This window comes from Vigna unguiculata, chromosome 5 (assembly GCF_004118075.2).
Source record: "Vigna unguiculata cultivar IT97K-499-35 chromosome 5, ASM411807v1, whole genome shotgun sequence".
Taxonomy (NCBI): domain Eukaryota; kingdom Viridiplantae; phylum Streptophyta; class Magnoliopsida; order Fabales; family Fabaceae; genus Vigna; species Vigna unguiculata.
Genome location: NC_040283.1, coordinates 94,421 through 119,215, shown reverse-complemented (window position 1 = coordinate 119,215; position 24,795 = coordinate 94,421). Strand labels below are relative to the sequence as shown.

Genomic DNA, 24,795 nt, shown 5'->3' with positions numbered 1-24,795 from the left:
TTATTTTATTCCAATTACAACTCCCCTAATATTCTTCTCCTGTCAACATTATCTAACTACTTTTCAGATATACCTTTTCTTCTTTCTTTTTTTCCTTTTTTAAATCTCTATTCCAATGTATATCTAATTGTCAGCTAACTTCCTTTATTAAATATTTAATAATAATCTCCACAATTTTAAGTCAATGCCAATTTTTTTTTAATAATATCCCCACATTTTTAAAAATTATTACCGAGAAAAACTTATGAGATTCTGCTACGCCTACAACCTTTTCTCTAGAAAAATCTTGTTAAACTTTTTTTTTTCCATATTGCCACTCTAAAATATCCATGGCAGAGATAATATATAGTAAGTCAAAGTATAAATAAACTAATGTCAATGAGCAACATTTAATTTTAGGGCTAGTTAATAGGTATATATATTAATTAATATACTTTCCGATCTTTTTCATTTACATTTATATAATATTTTTTATTAATTAATATACATTTATATAATGATATATTAAATTTTTTAAATAATCATAAAGAAACTTTGACATTGATATTTTTGCCATGGTAAAAAGAAAGAAAGTTAAAATATTAAACAAAGATAACTCGTACAATATAAACTATATATCAAATAAAAATCATAATATGATAAAAGTAGTAAACGAGAAACAAAATATTTTAATATTTGATGCATGGTCTATTTATATGTGAACAACAGATAATGTATTCACTACCAATAAAATTTGTCCATAATCAAACTAAAATCGTATATATGCTTTAGCTAAATATTATAACTTGGCACAAAAATATTTAACAAGTGTAATTATGACAAAATATTATATGTTCGTGGGAAATAGTTTAACATATTTCTACCATATTAATATAGTATAGAACTTGAAGATTATACTTATTTATATACAGAGAAAGAGGTAGGCCAAAGATCAAGTATTTGTAATATGTATTTTAGACTAATGACACAAATTAATTATTTAAACTTGATGAAGTTTACGTGTTTTGTTTCCTATTACTGGTTTCTCATATTCTCATCTCTAACATGCTAGACACAGATTGCAGCAAATATGATACCAGAAATTTAATATCATAATCTTAAAATAAAATTTTCAAAACAAACCATTTTTAAATTAACAGCTTATTTTAGGGAACATCTAGAATTTACTTATTTATATTTTAAAATTTTGAATATCGAACAAGTTTTTGTTCAAACTTATTCTCTACAACAATTATTACTAAAACTGTTTTTCAAAACTAAAACAAAATAGACCAATGTAAAGCTCAGTACGAAAAAAAAAGAAAAAAGACTCAGTGATGTTGGAAAATATGAAAATGGAGTGTGTTTATATTATAATATATGAAGGATGAGTGGTAATGGTAAGATGAATGAAGAAATTAGTAATGGAGCGTGGAAGGTGATTGGGAAGATCGGGTGTCTTGGGTTTCATAATTAGTGGAGTTTGGTGGACTTCACCAAATTCTTTCACCACAATCTGTTTGTTTGTAAATAAAATAATATTAATAGAGAATAGAATAGAATAGAAACTCTAACCCTCACTGTTACTATGTGTTTTGATTCTCTTGCAGATGATTGCGTTGAGTTGCAATTGCAGGTTTATTGTTAACTCTGAATTTCACTGAGTGATTGATTGATTGGAATTTGGGGATAAACATTAGATGGGTTGCTTCCCCTGTTTCGATTCGAGTTCAAGTTCGAAGGAGGATCACAACCACCGTTCTCACCACCACCCACAACCCAATTCCAATCCCAATCCCAATCTGTCACTCCCTTCTCAGATTTCCAAGTTGCCCTCTGGTCAGTCTCTTACTATTTTTTTCATCTCATTTCAAACTTGTTCTTAATGATCAATACCCAAATCAGTTCACACTCACTCACTCTTCATTCAATTCAAACTATCAAATCAATTGCCTATGAAATAAGTTGAATTCTAGGGGATCCACAACACAACTCATATCAATTCTTTCTGTTGCAATTGGAATTGCAGGAGCAGACAAGTTACGGTCCAGAAGTAATGGAGGTTCCAAAAGGGAATTGCCTCCTTCCAACACCAAGGAAGGACACGGACCTCCCGTCCAAATCGCTGCTCAAACTTTTACTTTCCGTGAACTTGCAGCTGCAACCAAAAACTTTAGGCCAGAATCCTTTGTAGGGGAGGGTGGTTTCGGAAGGGTCTACAAAGGCAGGCTTGAAACCACTGGTCAGGTACAGTCACTACTTTTCACTCTCTCCACACATCCGATGGGGAAGAAACAGAGTAAATCATCACCAATCACTGTGCTTTCTTGGAATCAATGGTTCTGGTCCACTGTCAGAATATCAAAATTATTTCTTATCTCAGACATTTCCTTTGATTTGGTTCCACTTCCACCAAGACCAATGAATTTGATTTTTCCTGGTCCATCATTTTACAATAATGCTTTTATCACTCTCAATAATGCTTTACAGAGATCCATGGTGACTGATCTATATCATCATATACTACCATCTATTCTAAGGGGATAAGGCCTAGTTATAAAATAGGGAAATAAATATGGTTTTTATGAGTATTTGGATGAACTTAATTCCGTCGATGTCCTGAAAATGTTGAATCATCTGTGTTTAAATCTGAAATATCTATTATTGTGCTCTGCCAAATATTTATGTTATGTGCACAAGTTTGTATTTGGCCGTTGTCTTCTGAATGATCAAGTATACATTTAAATTCATGTTTCTTCTTGATCAGATATCTTAACATTTACCACCCCCTGTGGAGGGGCCCACATTTCATTAGGTTCTTTTTGCAGCAATTGAAATGGTTTACTTTTCACACCACTAAAGTTCTGTCTAAAATTATAACTCTCCTTTTCAAAGATACAATACTTAACTGTAAATGCAGAGTAATCAAAGAGTTTTTATGTGGTTGAGACCTCTAGTGATTAGTGAGTCCTAACATCTGATCATCTGGCTGTGCAGATTGTTGCAGTCAAACAGTTAGACAAAAATGGTCTGCAGGGTAATAGGGAATTCCTTGTAGAGGTTCTCATGCTCAGTCTTCTGCATCACCCTAACCTTGTGAATCTCATTGGATACTGTGCGGATGGGGAACAACGCCTCCTTGTTTATGAATTTTTGCCTTTGGGGTCATTGGAAGATCACCTTCATGGTATGGTTGTTTTGCTCTCTTCTTAGTTATTACAATTTTAGCATTTCCGATACTGTCAAATATTACAGAAACTTACATCCTTTAATGAAATGATAAAAACATTTAAACTACTTTATGTGTTTTGGGATGCATAAAAGTGTAAATAATGCCTGAAATGACATTAAATTCTGATACTGGTCACTGTATTCTTTGACACACTTGACTTTCTCTGGTAGAATGACATTTCTAGGTAGTGAGTGAGCCGTTCTTCCAGGCCAATGTTGCCTATGTTCTTCTATTTACCTACAAAGCATGTTGTTTGTTTTTTTCTTACCTACTATCTACTTAAATTGATAGAATCCTTCTCGAGGTTTTAACTCTTGCAATGGTTTTTTGTTGTCTTCGTATCATGATTAAGATTTGTGTGCGGCTTTTACAACCTGGCATGAGAACATCCATGCTCGCTATGTTATGCCCATCTAATTTTTATGTTCCAAGCATTGCTTCTCTAACACATAATTACTGAATGAGTTATTGATTTTCTTATATCATTATTTTAAGGGTTCCATTCCATCATTATAACATTCTATATTTCCATTTCCATAACTGTTTTGTGGATGAGTTGCATAGAAACTTTAGAATTCTGTACAATAAGATAGCATGAGCATACCTTCAGCTTGTAGCTTCCACAAGAAAATCATCATTAACTATGACCGGATGTTTTCTTGTAGTTTTCCTTTTAAATGTATTCTTCCTAGTCTTTGTGTGGTAACGCCAATCAAGTAATAACTGCAAACTCTTTAATGTGTGAGTCCTTCCTCTAAGCAGCATAACACAATGTAGTGGTAATTTATACACTCGTAACCATGTAATTTTTTGATAGAAAATTACTTATACTTTAAATTGCATGCTATATGTAAACTGCCTTCTTAAACAATATGTAGTTGTCATAATAATTACAGTTGATGTTTAAATTTGTTTATTGATCTCTGTGCAGATGTTCCCCCTGATAAGGAACCACTAGATTGGAACACTAGAATGAAAATAGCTGCTGGTGCTGCAAAAGGATTAGAATACCTGCATGACAAGGCAAATCCCCCTGTCATTTATAGAGACTTCAAGTCGTCTAACATATTACTTGACGAAGGATACCACCCTAAGCTTTCTGACTTTGGTCTTGCGAAGCTTGGTCCTGTTGGTGACAAATCACACGTTTCTACCCGAGTCATGGGAACTTATGGTTACTGTGCTCCTGAGTATGCTATGACTGGACAGCTGACAGTGAAGTCTGATGTATATAGCTTTGGGGTTGTGTTCTTAGAGCTTATTACTGGCCGAAAAGCAATTGACAGCACCCAGCCCCATGGAGAACAGAATCTTGTCACATGGGTTTTGCTCTATTCTCTCTCTCGTCATTGTAGTTAGTTGAGATTGTAGATTAAAATGGTGTGGTGATTGTGGTTTTAATTGTATGTTTGTGCAGGCACGTCCACTTTTTAACGACCGCAGGAAGTTTTCAAAGTTGGCTGATCCTAGGCTGCAGGGACGGTTTCCCATGCGGGGTCTTTACCAGGCTCTAGCTGTTGCATCAATGTGCATTCAAGAATCAGCTGCCACACGCCCTCTGATTGGAGATGTGGTGACAGCCCTCTCTTATCTTGCCAACCAGGGATATGATCCCAACAATGGTGGGCATGGTTATAGGGGGTCTAGCGATGACAAAAGGAACAGAGATGATAAAGGTGGAAGAATACTGAAAAATGATGAAGCTGGGGATCTGGGCGCAGATGGGACTTGGAAGGATCCGAGAAAGATGACTCCCCGCGAGAAACTGCAAGAATGTTAAATAGAGATCTAGATAGAGAACGTGCTGTGGCTGAAGCCAAGCTGTGGGGAGAGAACTTGAGACAAAAAAGACAACAAAGTTTGCAAGAGGGCAGTTAGTTATGGTTCTGACTAAGCCACAGTTTCCCAGCTCAGTCTTTTACAACTTGGATTGCTTAGTTTTATACTTTGAGACTATGGAATGTGGACAAAAAAAAATGGGGAACATACTCGACCAGCCAATTTCGGCCAAAAGATTAGGTTCTAAATCTAATTTGTTCAGAATCTGCCTAGAAGCCAATACTTGCTATAGCTGAAATATGTATGAACCTCGTTACAAAATCTTTTCTAACATAACCTTTTGGCACTCTGTTTTCCCTAATTTATTTTCTGTACATTTTTTTTTTCCAGAACTAGTCATGGTCGCTAGTTGGAACACCCTTAGTTTGGCTGATGGCTGCAGTAAACATGCACAGACAAAAAGCTTCTCCCATGTGTTTATGATAATCTCAATATCGGCTATAATTGTTATCAACTAGTAACAATCGTAATTAACGTAGCCTACTTTGGCTTATGGTACAAAACTTTTAACTCTTACTTCTTTAGTGAAATAGTCTAGGTAATCATTTTAGTTATGCAATTCACAATTACGTCAATTTACCAAAGAAGTGCAATTTTTAACTGAGTTTTTCCATTTTTTTTAATTACCTATATAGTAAGTCGGGCTTGCATGATATATGACTTCATTCTGAGGAAGTCATGTTACCTACATATGGTTTCATATTGGTATTTCGCCCCTTAAGTTGTGTTGGTAGAGAAGTCCTGTGACACAAACACAACTTTAGTATAATCTAGTTTTACTTTTCTTTTTCCATTTTCAATAAAGACGTGTATGGGTGAAAGGATTTCAATGTTGTGTGATTAAAATTGTCGTGAATGGAATACATAATTTCAATGTGATGTAACTAAAACTAAAGTTGTACAGGAAAAAAATCACTTCAGTTGTTTTTATATTGTACTCTGAAATTGTGCACCACGTAAATGATTTTATCATTCTACAAATGTGTATTTTTTTTTTTAATTTCGTTTTGTATTTTCTATATTAGCATTATGTTATTTAAACAAAATGATTATCATTACATTAAGAATTGTTTACATTTAAATATTATTCCTAAAAAATGTTATTTTATTTTTGAGAAATTAATATTATTTATTAAGAAAAAATAATTATTTTTTAAATTAATATATAAATACCATTACATTTTTATTTTTCTATAGACTTAGTTAACGATTCTCTTTTATTTTATTCCTTTGGTAAGAGTTTCTAAATATTATGTAAATTAGTTAAAATATATTTATTCTTATATTTTTTATATAAAATTAGTTGCTATATAAAGATTTTTTATTTAATTGTTTAAAAAATATAATAAGTTTGAACTAATAAAACATTTTTTATTAGTTTTTTATCATTTTTACAACAATTAGTGATTATTTAAGAATTTAGTTTATTTTATCTTTTTAAATTATGCAATTCATAATAAGTTTCGATTTACGATTTCAAAATTATAAATAATTCACACATCCATTCAATAACCATCAATATAATGCTTAGAAATTGTTCTTTGGTGTATGTTTCAAAGCCTTCATAATGAAGAAAGAACAAAATTAATTATATCCTTGGTATCTTTACCCTAAAAACAAAGGAACATGTATAAAAAACTGTATTTAAGTTAAGTATGCTTTAAAATAAATGTCTTTTGTTGAGGAAAAGGTGCTTCGTCAACATTTAACACGAACAAGTATTGGTTGTTAATGGTTAGCTTGGTTTGTTGAATTAATTAAGAGATGAATTAGTAATTGTTATATGAAAGAGAAATTGGAATATCATTGATGGAGAAGTTGATTTATGGTGAGAAATGACAATGGTTAGACTAAATTAACAAGGTAATTAAGTTATAAACCTAGACAGCTAGAATACAAAGTTAACGATAGATGTAGATTTAAAGTAGAAAGGGTTATGGCCATGGTGGTGCCCACCAACATTGGCTACGCTTGCAATTAGACCCTGCTATCGTTAGGTTCATCACTTTTCTCCTTCTCCGCCATAGTCTCTTCCTTCTTCTGTCCTTCCTCGTTTTCCTCCACATGAAACACCTCACCACTTTCCAAAGCACCAGCGCTAGCTATAACAACGCTTTTCAGTTCCTCTACCTGTGCCTTCTTTTGCATTTTATCAACCTTCTTGTTGCCATTCCGGTAAATGGCATAAAGCAGCATCTGAATCAATCCCAGTGCAAAACCAAGTACATTTGGAAGCTACACAATAAGAACCAAAGTTGTCATCATTATTAGTATATACATGACTTGAGTGATTAAATTCTTGTTGTATTATTAAAACAATACTTACAGCAATGCATATGTCCTTGAGAAAGAGACCATAACCAAACCACATTATAGCACTCAATGTGAGGGTGAAGGACAGATTGAAAGGCATAAACTCAACACTCCTTGTTCGAACAACTTGTGCCTTCAGAACAAATCACCGCACAATAATCAATTAATTAATACGCATGCATCAAATTTGTTATAGTGAAAATAGTGAATAGGGATTTACATACCACAATGCTGAGTGGTGCTGCAAAGACGCTAATCGAAAGGGAAACACATATCCATCCAAGGACTTGGACACGGAGGGAACCATGCACAGCAAAATGTGTGACTAAGAGGATAAGAATGAAGGAGCTCACATTCATTGCCAAAAATAGCTTTAAAGTTAGCTTCTGCATAATCAACAATATGTATATTAGAAATCAGAAAGGAAACATACACATAAGTATATATGTGCTCAGTTGTTAAATCAACAAATCGTACCCTAGCATCCCTTGTGGCATAGGTGATGTACAAGATGATGTAGATGATCTCAATCACACATCCAAATGAGTTAATGGTCAAGAGAAGAAAAGCGTCTTTTTTTAGTAAGGCATAGTATAACCAAAGCATCGAACTGAATAATGCCACCAGGTAAGGCAGTGACTGAAACCCCTCCGTTGATTTCTTCTTGACTATTCGGTAAAATGTTGTTCTGCAATATTTTACGTAAATGTATAAATCAAATCGAAATCCTTTTGGTTTTCAAAGGGTAAGTGATGACAAGGGTTCATGCATATACTTACATTGGAGCCAAGAATACCAAGAACGAAATGACGTTACCTGTGCATCATAAACAGAAACAGTTAATTATTTTGTCCAACGCAGGAACAAGGTTAATGCATGACATACGCATGAAAAGTGTGTGTGTGTGTGTGTATGATAAATGATTGATGGAATTGCAAGAAAAACTTAAATGATAGTAAATAGTATAATTCTCAAAATGAAAGGAAAGGAATTAACAGTGGAAGGAATAAAGTCGTTAAAGATTGAGATTAGAGAGGCATATAAATGATGTATGCATGCATTGATTAATATTGTTTACCTAGCATGCCGAAAGCAAATGCCAAAGTACTGTGGCTGATTGCCATTGATGTTGGTTGTGCAGAAGCTTACTAGTTTCTATGGAAAGCTGAATCGCTAAATCTCATGCAGGAACTGACGTTGCTGATGATCTCTTTACATGCCCACTATTTATATAAGCAAAATGGAGGAGTGAGCTAGCAAAGTAATACTAAAAAAATAAAAGCAAGGAGGAGTATCTGCAAATTATAATATACCAAACATAGGTACGCATCACTGTTATTTCCCAATATTAAATACCGTATCATACATGCAGTATAAACTTGGGAGATTCTTACTTTCCATCTTTATTTGTTTACTTTTATGGAGGGGAGGTCACAACTGATCGCACCAAGTTGCAAGATTCTTTAACGTTACTGAGATGAATCGATAGTGCAAAAAACCATGGGATCGATAGTGCAAAAAACCATGGGCATATATATGGCAGGTACGGTAAAGTAAAGTCGGCACCGATTACAAATTTACATTTCGAATTAGTATGGTTAAACATAAAAGTTACATGTACCAATTATAATTTTTTAAAGGGCACATTCTATAGTTGGAGAATCATGGCAGAAGCTACCAGCTGAGAACATCCTCAGCCACCGCCCACACTATGAGGTTGGCCGGCCAATAATGTCAGGTCATGTAATGTAACTGCTTCAACTCCACAATGCTACATTGATACATTAATTATTATTCCTATGAATTCAGATGTGCTACTTAATCATCAATCACTTGATATTATTAAGATACAAAAAAAAAAACAAACCTACACCTTTTATATCACAAACATCTATAGTATACTTTGAAGTTTCTTTTTTCTTTTTTCTAGACACAGACATTGATGATGGTGCAATGTAGGAAATAGTTATTAGTGTCATACATAGAGTGGAATCCTATTTGATATAAAAAATGATTCACACGGTATAGCTTTTATTGGGTAGAAGAGAGAGAATTAATGAGAGGTTTTGGTTTGTGTTTGACCTGGAAAGAGAGGAGGATTCGTATATAAACGATGGAGAGCAAACGCAGAAGTTGAGAGGAGGAGGAGCATGGGCGAGATGTTAAAGAAATGGAGATATGGGTCCCATAACTAATTGTTTTTCTAAATGCTTCATATATTTTATTCATTTTTTTCCTCGGAATTTTCAACTTCCCTTTTCCACAATCAATGGGAGAGAGACGAGTTTGTTAATGAGCATGATGAGGTCCATTTTGGCGCAGAAAGGTGATTCAGTGAGGTTCACTAATCATGTGAACAAGTATATCTGCATATGTAATAAGCTTTGATTTAGTGGTGGGCAGAGAGGAGTTGAAGTTTGTGATGCAGAATAAAATCAGGGGTTACAGTGAAACATCCATGAGTGATGATGCTTTTTGCGCTGTAAATGAATCCTGATTCTTGAAAGAATAAAATCTGTGGTTAGTGATGAATAGCTAATTAAGAAAAGGTGACCATTAAACGTTAGAATAGTTCAGAGAATCCTGCATATTCCACTCTAAACAACAACACATCAAGGTTTGTTTACAATCATATAGCAATGTTTACTTTCCCATAGAGCTTCTCCACCATCGCTTTCATGCTATAGCTTCTTCTACCACTCTTCTAATCACTAGACACGTAGTAGGAGCTATGTCTTGCACTATACAAAATAAATCATAATCAACTAAAGCAACATCTATGGTAGCCACATGTCTTCCCAGTCAAGCACCACATTGCTTTTATACTACCATATAAATACCTATGCTTTCCCTTCTCCTTGGACTAGTTAAAGCTTACATAAATCATTTTAAAGTAGACGTATGCTGTATATCATTTTTGATAAAAAAAAAATGAATTTCCTTTTATAACGTGCATGTGATTTATATATGTTGCATTTTTTTTAATTATTTTGATAAAATGAATTTTATTTGTAAATAATAATACTAATCTTGCAATATTTTATTTGATATAGTCTCCCATGTTAACGACCAAAAAATTATGTTTGATTTTTCAGACTGGAATGTTTCAAACTCAACTGGAAAAGAAAATCAGCTCCAGAAACGTTGTTCTTAAACATAAGTGACTGAGTTAAATTGACAAATTTCAATTCGGATTTTAATTACAATAGTCAAATCAACTGAGTTTTCATTCAACAAGGTATCAATATATTTGACATTTTTTGACATCCAAAAAAAAAGAGAAATTCACTTAAAGCTATAATAAATTGTTTTAACCAAAAAATACAAGGTAGTTTTAACCTAGAATGACTAAAACTTGAATACTCTAATTTGAAACCACTTAAACTTTGAACCGAATCACTCTACTTTTGTTTTACTCCCTTAAGCGGTCCTAGTCTTACTGCTTACGTAACATTGCATAAAGAGAAATTTAAATCATTACTTACCAATTTATTCATAATGAAACATGAAATGTAACTGAAAAGTAATGAATCCCAAAACTTACTGAATTTAAATTATTTGATGATTTATTGATGTTGTTCTAATGTATCTTTAAAATATACTGATTTTGAAATATTAAAAGATAATTGTATTATATTTTAAAATATCAAATATTAAAAGATACTAATATTTTGAAGACACATTTATTTATGTTGGTTTGAACTTTTGTCCCATTTATACAATCCATCCAATTAATCTAAATCCTAATTTAAATTGATTTATTTCATTTATATATATATATATATATATATATATATATATATATTCCGTTTAAAATTAATCCCTAATATTCATTTTTTTTCTTCATTAGTCGTATAGGTGTCCAACTTGCTATGACCGAGAGGAGTAACACAAACTATATATTCAATTATAAACTATTGGATTTGATGACTTGCTAAAATTGATGAAACTTGTTTATTTAATTAAACAAATAAGTTTAAATTTAGTACTGAATTTATTTCTTTAAATGATCAGCTAAGTTCAAATTTTACAAACTCGACATTAGCAACATGTAAATAATATGTTTATTTATTTGAATTGATCAGATATTATGAAATTTTTTTTACTTAATTATAAAAATATAATAGTATAGAATGCTTGGATATTTCACGTACCACACTGAGCACGTCTTTTTTTTCAAGCATATTGAGCACATATTTATCTGTAGATTATTATATGATACACTAAATTATTTATTAAATTTTAAATAGAAAAAATCAACTGAAGAAATAATGCTATGACAATACAAGCACCAGAGTTAAACAAGTATAATTCAAATCTTATTTGTTTTAAAATGAGTCAAACTATAGCTCAATTGTCCATAAGACACTTTCAAACAAATAAACCAAACCGGAGGGACGAAATTTTTACAAACCAAACCTAAAGTGTAAGCATGGCTGGACTCTCTCACACACGCATCAGTGAATTAATTAACCTAAGCAATAAATAGCGTAGCCGTAAGTTTGAAATCGCTATTACATGCAGATAACTACAACTTAATGGAACACAAGTACGTAGATATAGTGAAGTCATGATCCTCGTAATGAATCATTCAGACCTCGCACTCTTGGTTCTTTTTCTCCTCTCTTTCAACAACTTGGCTCTTTTTTGTTTCTTCATCTTCCTCCACGGGAAACACTTCTCCAGTTCCCAACGGGCTCGCTACAACAATGTTCTTCAGTGCCTCTGCTGGATTCTTTTCCATTTTATTACTCTTTTTATCTCCTTTTCTGTAAATTGCGTACAGCAGCATCTGAAGCAACCCCAGCACAAAACCAAGCACATTCGGGAGCTGCACAGGAAGAAAAAAAAAAATATATATATATATATATAGTCAGTGGCTGAATGTTAAAATAATTCATCAGTGGTATTTGTACGACAACACTTACAGCGATGCATATGTCCTTGAGAAAGAGACCGTAACCAAACCACATTATGGCACTCAATGTGAGGGTAAATGACAAATTGAAAGGCATAAACTCTACGCTCTTCGTGCGAACAACTTGCGCCTGCAACCGCCAGAAAATAAGATATGAATAAAGTGTGCGATTAAATCATTGGAACAGATGGATCAAGTAAGGAATTCTGCGTACCACAATGCTAAGTGGTGCTGCAAAGACACTGACTGAAATGGAAACACAAATCCATCCCAGGACTTGTACACGAAGAGGACCATGCACAACAAAGTTTGTGACTATCAATATCAAAGCAAAGGAACCCATGTTCATCGCCGAAAATAGCTTGATGGTCAAGTTCTGCAGTTCAAATAAATGAACAATTTTAGTGTTTAAATTACCGACAATCATACATATATATAGTTTTATTAATTTGCAAAGCTTGTGCGTGGTTGAATACCCTAGAATCCCTGGTTGCATAGGTGATGTACAAGACGATGTAGATGATCTCTACGACACATCCGAATGAGTTAATGGTAATGAGGAGAAAAGCGTTTTTTTTTAGCAATGCATAGTACAACCAAAGCATTGAACTGAATAATGCCACCAAGTAAGGCAATGACTGAAAACTCTCGGTCGATTTCTTCTTGTATATCCGGTAAAATGTTGGCCTGCAATATTCAAACATGTTCAGTTTTAAACAGTTAACTAACTGCAATTAGTCACAATGAATTCGTTGATCGATAGATAATCAAGTACTTACACTGGAGCCAAGAATACCAAGAACGAAATGACATTACCTGCATGTGCATCAATAAAGACAACAATTAGTTAGCAAACTTTTTTTTTCTGATACAACCCTACCACAGAAGTTGAAAAGGTCTATTCGCGAAGCCCTTCTAAAGAAATATATAATAACAAACAACGTAAACAATTAGGGTGAAGAGAAAAAAAAAAAAAAAAGACATGTTCAGTTAAATATTGAATTGTGTTGGGAATAGTCCAAGTGTGAGTCAAAAGTCCCACATTGGATAGAAAAGACAAAGTTAAAACACTATATAAGAATAAAGACCCATAACAACATTGCCTTAAGGTTTTGGTGTAAAAGTGGTGTCTAAGGTCTTATATGTGTAAGACTAATGTCATATAACCATATAGAACCACAATCTCTCAATGACCATAACTATGCCATGACAATGACTAATCATAACCATATATGAAAATATATATAACCTATATGAAATATATATAAACCTATCAGTGGTATCAGAGCCGATGGTTCGGAGTGACTGACCGCATAACCACCACCATAAACAAAAAGGGGTCACCGATGTGACTGACCGCATAACCATAACCAAAGGGGTCACTCATACCTGAAGGGAAATATACCATATGAAAAAGAAAAAAAAAAACAAGGGACTCACCCTTGAGGGGAGATGTTGGGAATAGTCCAAGTGTGAGTCAAAAGTCCCACATTGGATAGAAAAGACAAAGTTAAAACACTATATAAGAATAAAGACCCATAACAACATTGCCTTAAGGTTTTGGTGTAAAAGTGGTGTCTAAGGTCTTATATGTGTAAGACTAATGTCATATAACCATATAGAACCACAATCTCTCAATGACCATAACTATGCCATGACAATGACTAATCATAACCATATATGAAAAAATATATATAACCTATCAAATTGTGTCCAATCGCTAAAGCATCAGAATAACCGACAAGCTGGTCGAAAACGAAGAGACACCGCAATTGGTGTTTGGTAACAACTGGTGTGAGAGGTATCTACTCACAATCTGATATTTTTACGAAAAAAGAAAAAAGAAAAAAACTCTCGCGCATATAATTTACAAAAGGTAACTAAAAAATCAGAAAAAATAGGAAAAATATAGGCAAATAAATCATATTATATATTTCAAAAAAATTGAAAAAATGTTAGTATGGAAATATGTACTGTGAAGTGTCGAATGAGTAATAAAAAGAATGGGTGGTAGGTTGATACATACCCAGCATGCCAAATGCAAAAGCCAAAGTATGATGAGTGATAAGCATGTTAGGTATGTTTTTGAGTTTGGGGGGAGAAAGGTTGATTAGACAGAGGGAGAGGGAGTTGAATTGAATGTGAGGGGGAGAAGGTGGGTGGTGATGGTGATGAGATGGTGTTACAAGAGAAGTCTATATATACAGAGAGTTGATGAGAAAGAAAGAAGCTAGAAAATAAAATATTTATGTTACACATTGTTCCTAGGGCATTTTTGGTTGGCATGGTAGATTCCATGATTTAAATTTGTGTCATTCAGTGATTATGTATGATGATTAGTCAATACGCGAAGAGAGAAAACGTACGCCAGGACAGAATCAGCATTCTTCCATTCCACTTTCTACATTCCTCAATCAACGTATCCATTCACGTCACTACCATTAATTAAGACTTCAATCAAACAAAAAGCAAATATAATGGTCAAAAGCTGCCCATGCAAATTATGCATTCAGTACAACAATCAAATTCATTTCTATATTCCTTAACTATTCAATAATTGACACCAAACCAGTGTTTTACTATGTATGTAAAATAGAGCAAAAATAGAAGTTGCTTTAACTGGATTCATGGAGTCAAACACTATCAATTTCATTCCCAAGTAATATTCATATTCATCCTATTACTTTCCATAACTATCATTTCCCATATTTCCCAACAAATGGTTCAAAGTCATGTCTTGTTCCATATGGTGATGAGTAAGTTTTAATTGTGATACAAAATTATTTGGATACCGTTGGGTGGGAAATAGACATGTGTCTTGAAGGAGCACCATGATTAATATAATAATGGGAAGAAAAGAAAAGAGTATAGTAAGACGCAGGCTTTGAACACGTACACATGTGGTGGTGGGTCGACACAGATACGTGAAAGTAAGGTGATGAACCATAAATATTGATCCTGGAATAAAATCGGGGGCAACAGTCAAAGCAGTACTCTGAACCATATATATGATGATACTCTTTTGCTGTAAATCAATCATGTTTTCTAATAGAAGAATAAAATCTGGGGTTAGTAATGCCTGTGTTCTGGGACTGCCTTAAAAGCCGTCCACAAAACGTTAGAAAAGTCAAGAGAATCTCGCATCACCTTAATAAATATATATGTGTATATCTACTTGGTTACCCACAATGGACCAAATGAAGCATTAGGCTCATTCATCATAAACACTATTTGTTCAATAACTTAAGCAGCTAGGTACAAAATAAAAACAGTTGATCCAACAAAATTTTAGTTTCCAAATGTGTGTGAGAAGCAAGCCAGTCAAAGGGATGCTACAACCATACATATTTCAAAAAATACTTTAGAGTCAATCAACTTTGGCTTTGTCAGTCCCACCATAAGCATAGCATCATTAGAAAATTTGACTACATTAAAGGATTCATGTCACAAACTCAATGTACATGTAGTATATATGTCTGCGTCGTTCAATATAATCCACCCGCATGTTATTAGGATGGAGTACATATATGTCCGAATTTCATTATTTTATTTTTATATTTAATTGGTATTAAATTTTATATTATTTTTATTTTCATCGGAGAATGAGTTTAATTATAATTGAGTTTATACATGCATTTTTACCATTCTAAGTATTAATTAAATTTTTTTCTTAACAAAAAATAATTACAGTAAAGAAAACAGGACATATAAATAAGTATTCAATGTAATATATACATGTTTTTTATTCTTTAATATCAAATATCAAACAATAAATTGTAATTAAATTAGAGTACAAACTACCGATTGATAAAAGTCAAACAATTATAACAAGAAATAAATTTATCATTCCTAAATATTATAATTCAAGGACTTCACTTCGCCAAACAAGCAATTTATTATCATGTTGAATTATAGGATAATATGCGTTCAGACATTTACATGAGCCCAGCAGTGAAAAGACACTTTCGAAAAATATGCAAAGTCTAGTAAAACACTAAGTAGAACGAAGAAGAAAAAGAAAATAATTAAAAAATGAATATATAAAAAGCGTACATCTTTTCTCAAGGTCGCTAAAGCTTCAAAAATGTTAAACAACTATCTAATTGTTTATTTCCACTGTATGTGTGAATTATTTACGTTGGTTTTATCAAAAAACAGCAAGGTTATAATATACAGAAGTATATGAACGAGGAGAGTACATAATTATTCATCAATTACATAGTTTCATTGAAACAGAAAGATTAAATTATCAGGATTTAGCTATATTTGATAATCAACTATTTGTTGTTTAAGTGTAAGCAACCACTTATTATATATTGACTAAGTCAAAAATCTGATGTACTCATAAGATATGTACCAATAAATATTATGAGTCTCTTTATACAGTCATTGGACGAGTTTGTAAATATATTTATTTATCTAAATAACTATGTCATTTCATAAACATGCATAAACTTAACTGTTATTATAAAGTTTACTGTCCACAATTTTATTTATAATTCAATATTTTAAAATTTTAACTTATAATAACAAAATAAATAATATAGTGCATCAATTATTTATAACTATGTATTTCATATATAATTCAGTAATCTTAATTAATTTTTGCCCTTGGTACAAAATGGTCTAAGAAGAGTGGGATCTGAGTACGAGATCCATACTTAATATTAACCTTTATGATATGTGTCCATATAGAAAAATTCAGAAGAAGAAAAAAAAAACACTTTAAAACATAAGAGCTCATATTTATGACAGTGAGATGAGAAGTATGGGAGTGCAAAAAGAAATCATCCAAATTGGAAATTGATTGTAAGGCGGGCCTGCGTAAGCGAGAACAGAAATGGGCTGGGTTCAGAAATTAGAAGATAAAAGACTAATATTTTTTAATTTTTGATCCGTAAGCTTGGGTTTCCAACTTTTTTTGCGATTTTAATTTTCGTATTTTAAAATTTCGTAATTCTATTTTAGTAATCAATTTAACATATGTTTTCTTCTTTTTTTTATGGTATCTTATTTGAGGATTGAATTAAAATGACCGGTTTTTAATCTATAAGGACTAAATTCCTGAAAAAGAAAATGTAAAGATCAAATTTGCGTGTAAGAAATTGAGACCATAATATACTTCAGCATAACTAGTTTAAATTATCACATAAATTTGTATTAAATGAAAATGGATAGACAGTTGAAAAAAACAAAATAAAGACATGATTGAGAAAAAAATTATGAATCCGAGAAAAAGGTGTGTGAAATGTAGGTTTTTTTTTGAACGAGAAGTAGTGAGAATCTCTTATGAGGAAAGTAAAGATGTTTTTTTAGTTGATTTTTGTGAAGAATTTTGTAATTGTCAATAAAGTAGATATTAGATTTATTTGATGGTATTTGAAAGTAAATTTTGAATTTTGCGAAGTTGTGCGTATTATTTAATCTTATTATATTGAGATAGAAGAGTAATGAAGTAAAAGGTGTAGTGTTGGAAATGAATGAGTGTGCTGAGTAAATAATGTGTGGGTGTTGAAGGCATCCAAAGTAAATAGAAGAAGAAGATGGAGTGTGAAGTGAGTTGTGGTAACTTGTGAGAGGTGAGTGCAGTGGTGTTTCTTTGACCTCGTTGGAATTTGTTGTCTTCACGGTTACGCTACCTTTTTTTATTTTTATTCTTATTCTTATTCTGGGATGGAGGGGATAAAAATGGCTACCAGCGAGGCTCAGAAAGAGGAATAAAGTTGGATCTGTAGATGTCTAATTTGTTTACACAAAGTGAGTGGAATTGTGTAACTTGTAAGTTACCTTGGTAAGAGAAAGATGGGTTATTCGAGAAAAAGGATACAATATTTTTATTTAAATTATATATAATTTAATTTAAAAAAAATGAATTGAGATAGAGAAAAAAGAAGTTAAGTTCTGTAAATTGTAGAGGGAGCAGAGCCATGCCAATGGATTCCATCGCCCTTTTCAGGAACTTTCTTTGCAGCTACCTACCTACTCCTGCTTCAAACTTTGCTTGCCAAAAAAACATCATTAACAATCTTCACATTACCCTCTCATCTTTTACAATTACCACTACTATTTAATCCCTGCTTTTTAAAAAAAAAATAACTTTTGCTTTGTTTTCGGACACATATCTTATTCTTTCGCCCTTTTGCAAAATTTGGCTTTCCGAGTTGACAAATATTTGGCTTCAAAATCAAGGAACTTCCTTCTTTCAAGTGCCCAATCACCAAAGCAAAAGGACCACATTCTCAAGGCATCTCTATGCGTCAACATCAAAATTACAATTAAAGATAAATAAATAAATAATACCGAGGTCAACTTTGAAATCAATGCGGACTTTTGAAATTTTTGTTCTACTCTTATTTATTTCATCCCAAATTCTATACTCCTATCTTATTTTCTACTTTCTTCCACTCCACACCAATCTAAATATCCACCGTCTTACCAGATATTAATTCATTTTAAGATATTCATACGCATCACACATCATGCAAATGCTGCGTTTCTGTTCTCAAAATAATTAAATCATGTCATCTGTGTACAAAAGTTTATTTAAGAAGCAACTTTCAAACATAGCAATTGATGCCTAAACAAAATTTTCCTCTCTAGACGTAAAATAGAGCACCATGCGTCACTGCTTGACAACATCTACACTGAGGTGTTCCGCACCCTTTCGTTTCTTCTTTTTTATTTCAAATAAGTCAGGTACATGTAAGATGTGGAATTGGTTTTCCTTCCACAACTCCTAATCCTAACAACAGCTTTTTAGTCCAACATAAACCATAAAAAAGGACATACCCAACACAATTTGTTTCAATAAATTAAACTAAATTTGAACATAACTAACATCCAAACATGCACACCATGATCTATTAATTCCATCTGCCAGCGAAAGAGTTGGTGAGTGTGTTGTTTGTTGTCTTACTATGAAAACTACACATTATTATTTTTTCCGAAAAAATAAAAGAAGAACGGAAGCTCTTTATTAGCATAATTAGGTAATGTTGTTTTCACGATAACATATGTGAAGAAGTGAGAGCAGGAAGTAGTGAGTGAGAGATAATTAAAAGGAATGATTGAAAGCTTTTAAACAAGAGAGATATAAGAAAAGAAATGAATATGATAAGAAAATGATGAGATGAGTGTAAAAGAAACGGAATATAAAAATAATGTTAAAGAAACTTGTGAAGAGGGGAATTGAAGTGAAAGAAGAATTTTGAGTGAAAAGACAATAATTGCAGGGTTTGACGTTTGTGTTGTAGTATTTTAAATCGGCGATGGCAATGCCCACACGCAAACTCCTTTGACCCTATAGGAAGAGAGAGAGAGAGAGTGTAGGGAACTTGAAATGGGAAAAATCAGAGCCGCAATGTGACATACGAAACCCTTTTTCCCTGCTCACATAATTTATAATAATAATAATATGCAATATTTTGCTTGTGGGAATCTCATATCATCCCATCCCATCTTAATAAAATAATAAATAAATATGAACAGGAGCATCCTTGAAGTTAAGTTTAGTTTTATATATTTATTTTTGAGGCGAAGAAGGTTCCCCTTTCCCCACGGAAGTGGGCTTGGTGAATTGTCAATGTTTGGGGCTCCGGCTTCGGAAGAAAGAGACAAAGGATGTGAACCGTCCCACGTTTCCATGATCCCCCAGGTTTTCCATATTGCGTAAGCGCCCCTCTTCTCTTCCCGCATCCCACAATTGTCCCATGAAATGAATTGCATTGCATCAACAGATGGAAACAGTGCGACAACAAGATCGACCAAATCTTCAAATGGGGCATCTCTCTCATCTACCCTTACTCCCATCTTACTATAAAACAACCCACACTGCATCTTACTCCATACATACCCTTTTCCTTTCTTTATCTATTAATAATAATAATATAAATATAAATATTAATATTAATATTAATCATTTCTTCCCCTGCGCTTGCTTTCATGGACTTCTAAGAACCCCCCACCACTGCCTTCACCTGTCTGCTCTGCTCGGACATACAAAACTATTCTTACTATATACAGACAACAAGGAATGGAGAAACTCAATTTTCTGAAGAATGGGGAGCTCAGATTGCCTCCGGGCTTCCGTTTCCACCCAACGGACGAGGAATTGGTTATGCAATACTTAAAGCGCAAGGTCTTCTCCTGCCCTTTGCCAGCCTCCGTCATTCCTGAGTTTGATGTTTGCAAGTCTGATCCTTGGGATTTGCCAGGTTTCCATTATTCCCTTCTTTCCCCTCTCTCTTCTTCTCAATTCATTAAGTCTAATTGCAATGTCTCCTCAGGTGATTTAGAGAAAGAGAGGTACTTCTTCAGCACCAAAGAGCCCAAATATCCCAACGGCAACCGTTCCAACAGAGCCACCAGTTCAGGTTACTGGAAGGCCACTGGGTTGGACAAACAAATTTTAACTTCAAAAGGGAACCAAGTAGTGGGAATGAAGAAGACACTTGTTTTCTACAGAGGAAAGCCGCCTCATGGATCCAGAACTGATTGGATCATGCACGAGTATCGCCTCCTTAACTCTCCGTCTCAGGTCAGGGTTCAGAGCAAGCAAATTAACTACTAATTATCCTCACGCATGCATTAATTACTCATACAATATGTTTGGTTTGTTTGTGTGGTTCAGGCTCCCATGGAAAACTGGGTTCTGTGTCGCATATTTTTGAAGAGGAGAAGTGGTGGGAGAAACGGGGAGGAGAAGGAGATGGAGAGTTTGAGAGGCGGAGTGGAGAATCGGAAGGTGAGGAAGTCGAAGATGGTTTTCTATAACTTTTTGGCGCAGAGAAAAACCGATTCCTCGTCTTCTGCCGGCAGTGGAATTACCCATGAATCAGATGAGCATGAAGAGAGCAGTAGCTCCGACACCTTCCCTTATTTTAGAACAAAACCTTGACACCCTCCACTTAAATTCTAGTACTACTACTTGTTTTTCTTTTATTGTCTTTCCCTGTAATTATCTTCTTTCCACCGGCTCTCAGGGTAGTCTAGGTCTCCAGAGTAGTATGCTACTAAAACTAGTGTGTAATCCAGTTCTTCTTTTCTCCTTCAATTTCTAATACCCTTCTTCATCATGCAAATGGAAAGGCAATGCTTCTTTTAGCTACCTAAACCAGCTAAAAGCTACTAATTTTGAAGATGCTTTCACAGAGCAAAAGAGAAATGATCCACGATGGAAAGCATAACAAAAGAGCTTCTAAATACATATATATATATATATATATATATATATATATATATATATATATATATATATATATATATATATATATATATATTTATGTCCAAAAATAAAATACCATTTTCAGGAGAACAACCCTAAAATTAGAACATAACCTTTGCCAGATCAGCGTCGCACTAGTTACTACCGGCCTCTTCTTCCTTTTCTTCACGGAAACAAGAGGTTACAAAACAAAGCTATGGTCATTCTTGTCGGATCCACCTAAATTTCTGTTTTCTTTTTCGGGTATTCCCTGAACAGAAACGCTATTTGTGATCTTAATCACCTTCCACAACTTAAAAAAAAAATAAAAAATACTCAATAAGGAATGCAGACATTGGAAGCATTTTTTCCACAACATTTTGCGAATTGTCATCCTATTATTGACTAAATGGGAAATAGCAGGGGAGAGTAGGAGTAGTCGAGGGAAACAGGGTTTGTGAAATTACCACCTTGCAGTGCCTATCATATACTGCTGCTAACACTTCATTTGTTGAATAAGAATTGCTTATAAGTTTATATGTTAACTTATTTTACAATATGTGCACAAAATCAATTATAATAGCTTCAGTTTACCTTTTTCAATTTCCAAAACCCCATTTCCACCTTCACAACTATGCGCATCTTATCCATATCTCCTTTCTACTTGTAATTCTCAACAATTCCGCTACTTGATTTTTTTTTTCAACTTTCCAAATCACCAATGTTGACTTTATTAAACATTCGATAATTGCCTGTCCAACATATATCACACTTCCCACTACTCAATCCTTCACAATCACAATTATTTTTCTTTTGTCAGGTAACCATAAAATACTGTATGTATGGAATGCAAAGTGAATTAGCCTAACATTTCTCAACATCAAAATTTCAAAACAAGTGATTAAGTTTGTCGGGATAGCTTCATAGAATTGAGTAGAGAATCCACAAGTGTTTTTATTTTAACACGTCTAGTTTTGAGATATATAGAAAGCATGACAGCTACGTTTCCCTATTGGTTAAATTTGTCCACCTCATGCATACAACACTGTCGTACACCAGTGCCACTACCCAGCTTGGAGTTGACCCATATTTCCACACACAACTCATCCAATTTGCACCTTTTACAAAACAATAAAATAATATATAAAATATACGAATAATTATACAATTTGCAGATTAAACTATAGCACCGTGTTATAATCATCTTCAACTAACAAATGCAGACACTCATAAAATTATGGCTCATCTCTCAATTGCTTTATTTATTGATAACGATTTAGTGCTATAAAACATCACTTTAAGGCCACTTGGTCAGAGTGTGTCGGACCCAAAACTAAGTAACCAATACAACATACGAACCCTGCTTAATGGATTCGGGAAAAGAAGGGACCGCACAATTAAAACTTTATTATCGTTACCGATTTTCACTCTTTTTTTCACAATTTCAAAAACGAATTATAAAAAAAGTATTGCTTGGAATGATAAAAATATCCAATGCATGTAACTGTTTGGTTTTTCTAAAACAAGAAAACATGAAGGAATAGCGGTTATTGATGAAAAAAAAAAAGATTGAATATTTGAATGCATGATGAGATGGAAACAGTGAGACAAGAAGATCGTGGAAATCTTGAAATGGGGCATCACTTGAAGGTACCATATTTGTCATCTACCCTTAATCCGACGTGGTTGCCCCTCGTTTTCCAACCAACTGGGTCCCTTACCTTTATTCTTTCACCCACCTTTCTCCTATTCTTATTATCATTTTTATTACATTATACATATCTCTCCACCTTTTCCAATTTTTCATTCTAAAATACTACCTCATATATTCTTCATTTTCTTTCTTAAACCCAACCTCCCTCACTATCAAACCACTTTTTCAAAATAAATAATTCCAAGAGTACTAATCAGTTAACATCTTATCTTTTTTTCATGCTACTCTAAAGTTATTGTGCGTTTCATCATAAACAAAACAAGTCACTTAACAATCACAACTTACTTGAGCATCTCACACTCTTCTCCACGATTCCTTAATAGCGGCAACCCTTTTACCAACTTCTAACCTTAATTCTAATCAAGTTGCAAACTAATATTACCAGAGTAGTTTAAGTTATCTCAAATTTCATTTATGAGAGATCGTCGTATTTTCATATATAATCAATTTCACATGTTTATAAGTAATTAACTAAGCATCTAAACCTCCCAAAGATCATGCTATTGTTGAAAAGTATTAAAGTTAGCGGTTTTTTAAGACAAATAAAAATTCTGTCATGAGAGGGAAAAAAGATTCCAAAAATACTAAGAAAACTAGTCAAAATTCAATTATTGAAGGTGTGCAGATGTCACCTATGATATTACTGATTAACATTTAACCCAATTCCATTTTTAACATACTGTGTAACAAATCGAGAGCAACGTGTACAATTTTTAGCTGTTTAAATTCAACTCTAAAATGGAGTTCTTTCAACTTTATCATCTCTTTATTATTTACATGATTTTTGTTCGAATGACACATAAAAGAATTGTCTCCTACAAAGAGACAAAGAAATATTTTAAACAATCCAAGACTTCACAAACAAAGCACACATTCCAAAAAAATTGTATAATTTTCTTTTGATGAGTATACAAAAATCACCACTATGGTCGTGAAACCTTTGTTTTTAATAATAAAAAAATTACATTTTAGAATAATTTTTTAATAACTTTTCTATTGCACCGGTCTTTTAAAAGTAACCGGTCAACTATAACTAGCTTTTATAACAACAATTACAAAATCTTATACTGCACACTGAGGTCGATATTAGCTCAAAACTTAATAAATTAGTTCTTAAATAAATAAAAAAACAGAGAAAAGTGTATATATATATATATATATATATATATATATATATATATATATATATATATATATATATTGGTTTGTTTTAAAATGAAAAACTAAATTCGATATATTAGCTCTTCTAACTTTTTCGTCTTTTTTTCAGTCACTTTGATTTTGAAATGCATCATTTTATTCTTCGAATTTAAATAACGTTTTATAAAAGACAAAAAATTGTCTAGACAACGTTTGAAGAATGAAAAGTTCTGCCTTCAAAAGTAGAAGGAATAGAAAGAAACAATGTTTTTGAAATATAACTAAACTTTAGATGTTTTAGAATGTTAAAAGAACATATTTTTACATTTAGCATTGATATGAAATAATACATCTAGTGTTTTTTATAATATCTTTTGTTGAAATAACAGTAAATAAAAGCAGGAGTCTAGTTACAAATAAAAAAATATTAAAACGTTGAATTTGTGAAAGAAATATAA

At 32.9% G+C, this 24,795-nt stretch overlaps 4 protein-coding genes across 4 annotated transcripts; 2 read left to right on the top strand and 2 right to left on the bottom strand.

The window, feature by feature from the left end:
- Positions 1–1,342: 1,342 nt before the first annotated feature.
- On the top strand, positions 1,343–5,351 carry LOC114185243 (serine/threonine-protein kinase PBS1). The gene is given in 6 exon segments (XM_028072861.1): positions 1,343–1,818; positions 2,009–2,226; positions 2,977–3,166; positions 4,143–4,534; positions 4,629–4,914; positions 4,917–5,351. Coding segments are annotated over 6 exon segments (1,398 nt in total). The 5' UTR covers positions 1,343–1,679; the 3' UTR covers positions 5,090–5,351.
- A 1,499-nt stretch (positions 5,352–6,850) lies between these two features.
- LOC114185829 (bidirectional sugar transporter N3-like) lies at positions 6,851–8,565 on the bottom strand. The gene is made up of 6 exons (XM_028073761.1): positions 8,442–8,565; positions 8,143–8,179; positions 7,841–8,051; positions 7,588–7,749; positions 7,377–7,496; positions 6,851–7,285 (listed from the first exon to the last, which is right to left on the bottom strand). Exons 1-6 carry the CDS (start codon positions 8,485–8,487, stop codon positions 7,028–7,030), a joined length of 834 nt encoding a protein of 277 aa, XP_027929562.1. The 5' UTR covers positions 8,488–8,565; the 3' UTR covers positions 6,851–7,027.
- A 3,111-nt stretch (positions 8,566–11,676) lies between these two features.
- LOC114185890 (bidirectional sugar transporter N3-like) lies at positions 11,677–14,458 on the bottom strand. Its single transcript, XM_028073830.1, has 6 exons — positions 14,308–14,458; positions 13,061–13,097; positions 12,758–12,968; positions 12,496–12,657; positions 12,292–12,411; positions 11,677–12,194 (listed from the first exon to the last, which is right to left on the bottom strand). Exons 1-6 carry the CDS (start codon positions 14,351–14,353, stop codon positions 11,955–11,957), a joined length of 816 nt encoding a protein of 271 aa, XP_027929631.1. The 5' UTR covers positions 14,354–14,458; the 3' UTR covers positions 11,677–11,954.
- A 5,598-nt stretch (positions 14,459–20,056) lies between these two features.
- On the top strand, positions 20,057–21,387 carry LOC114186324 (NAC domain-containing protein 83-like). The gene is made up of 3 exons (XM_028074385.1): positions 20,057–20,494; positions 20,567–20,817; positions 20,911–21,387. The coding sequence occupies exons 1-3, from the start codon at positions 20,314–20,316 to the stop codon at positions 21,175–21,177; spliced, it is 699 nt and encodes a 232-aa protein (XP_027930186.1). The 5' UTR covers positions 20,057–20,313; the 3' UTR covers positions 21,178–21,387.
- Positions 21,388–24,795: the final 3,408 nt, after the last annotated feature.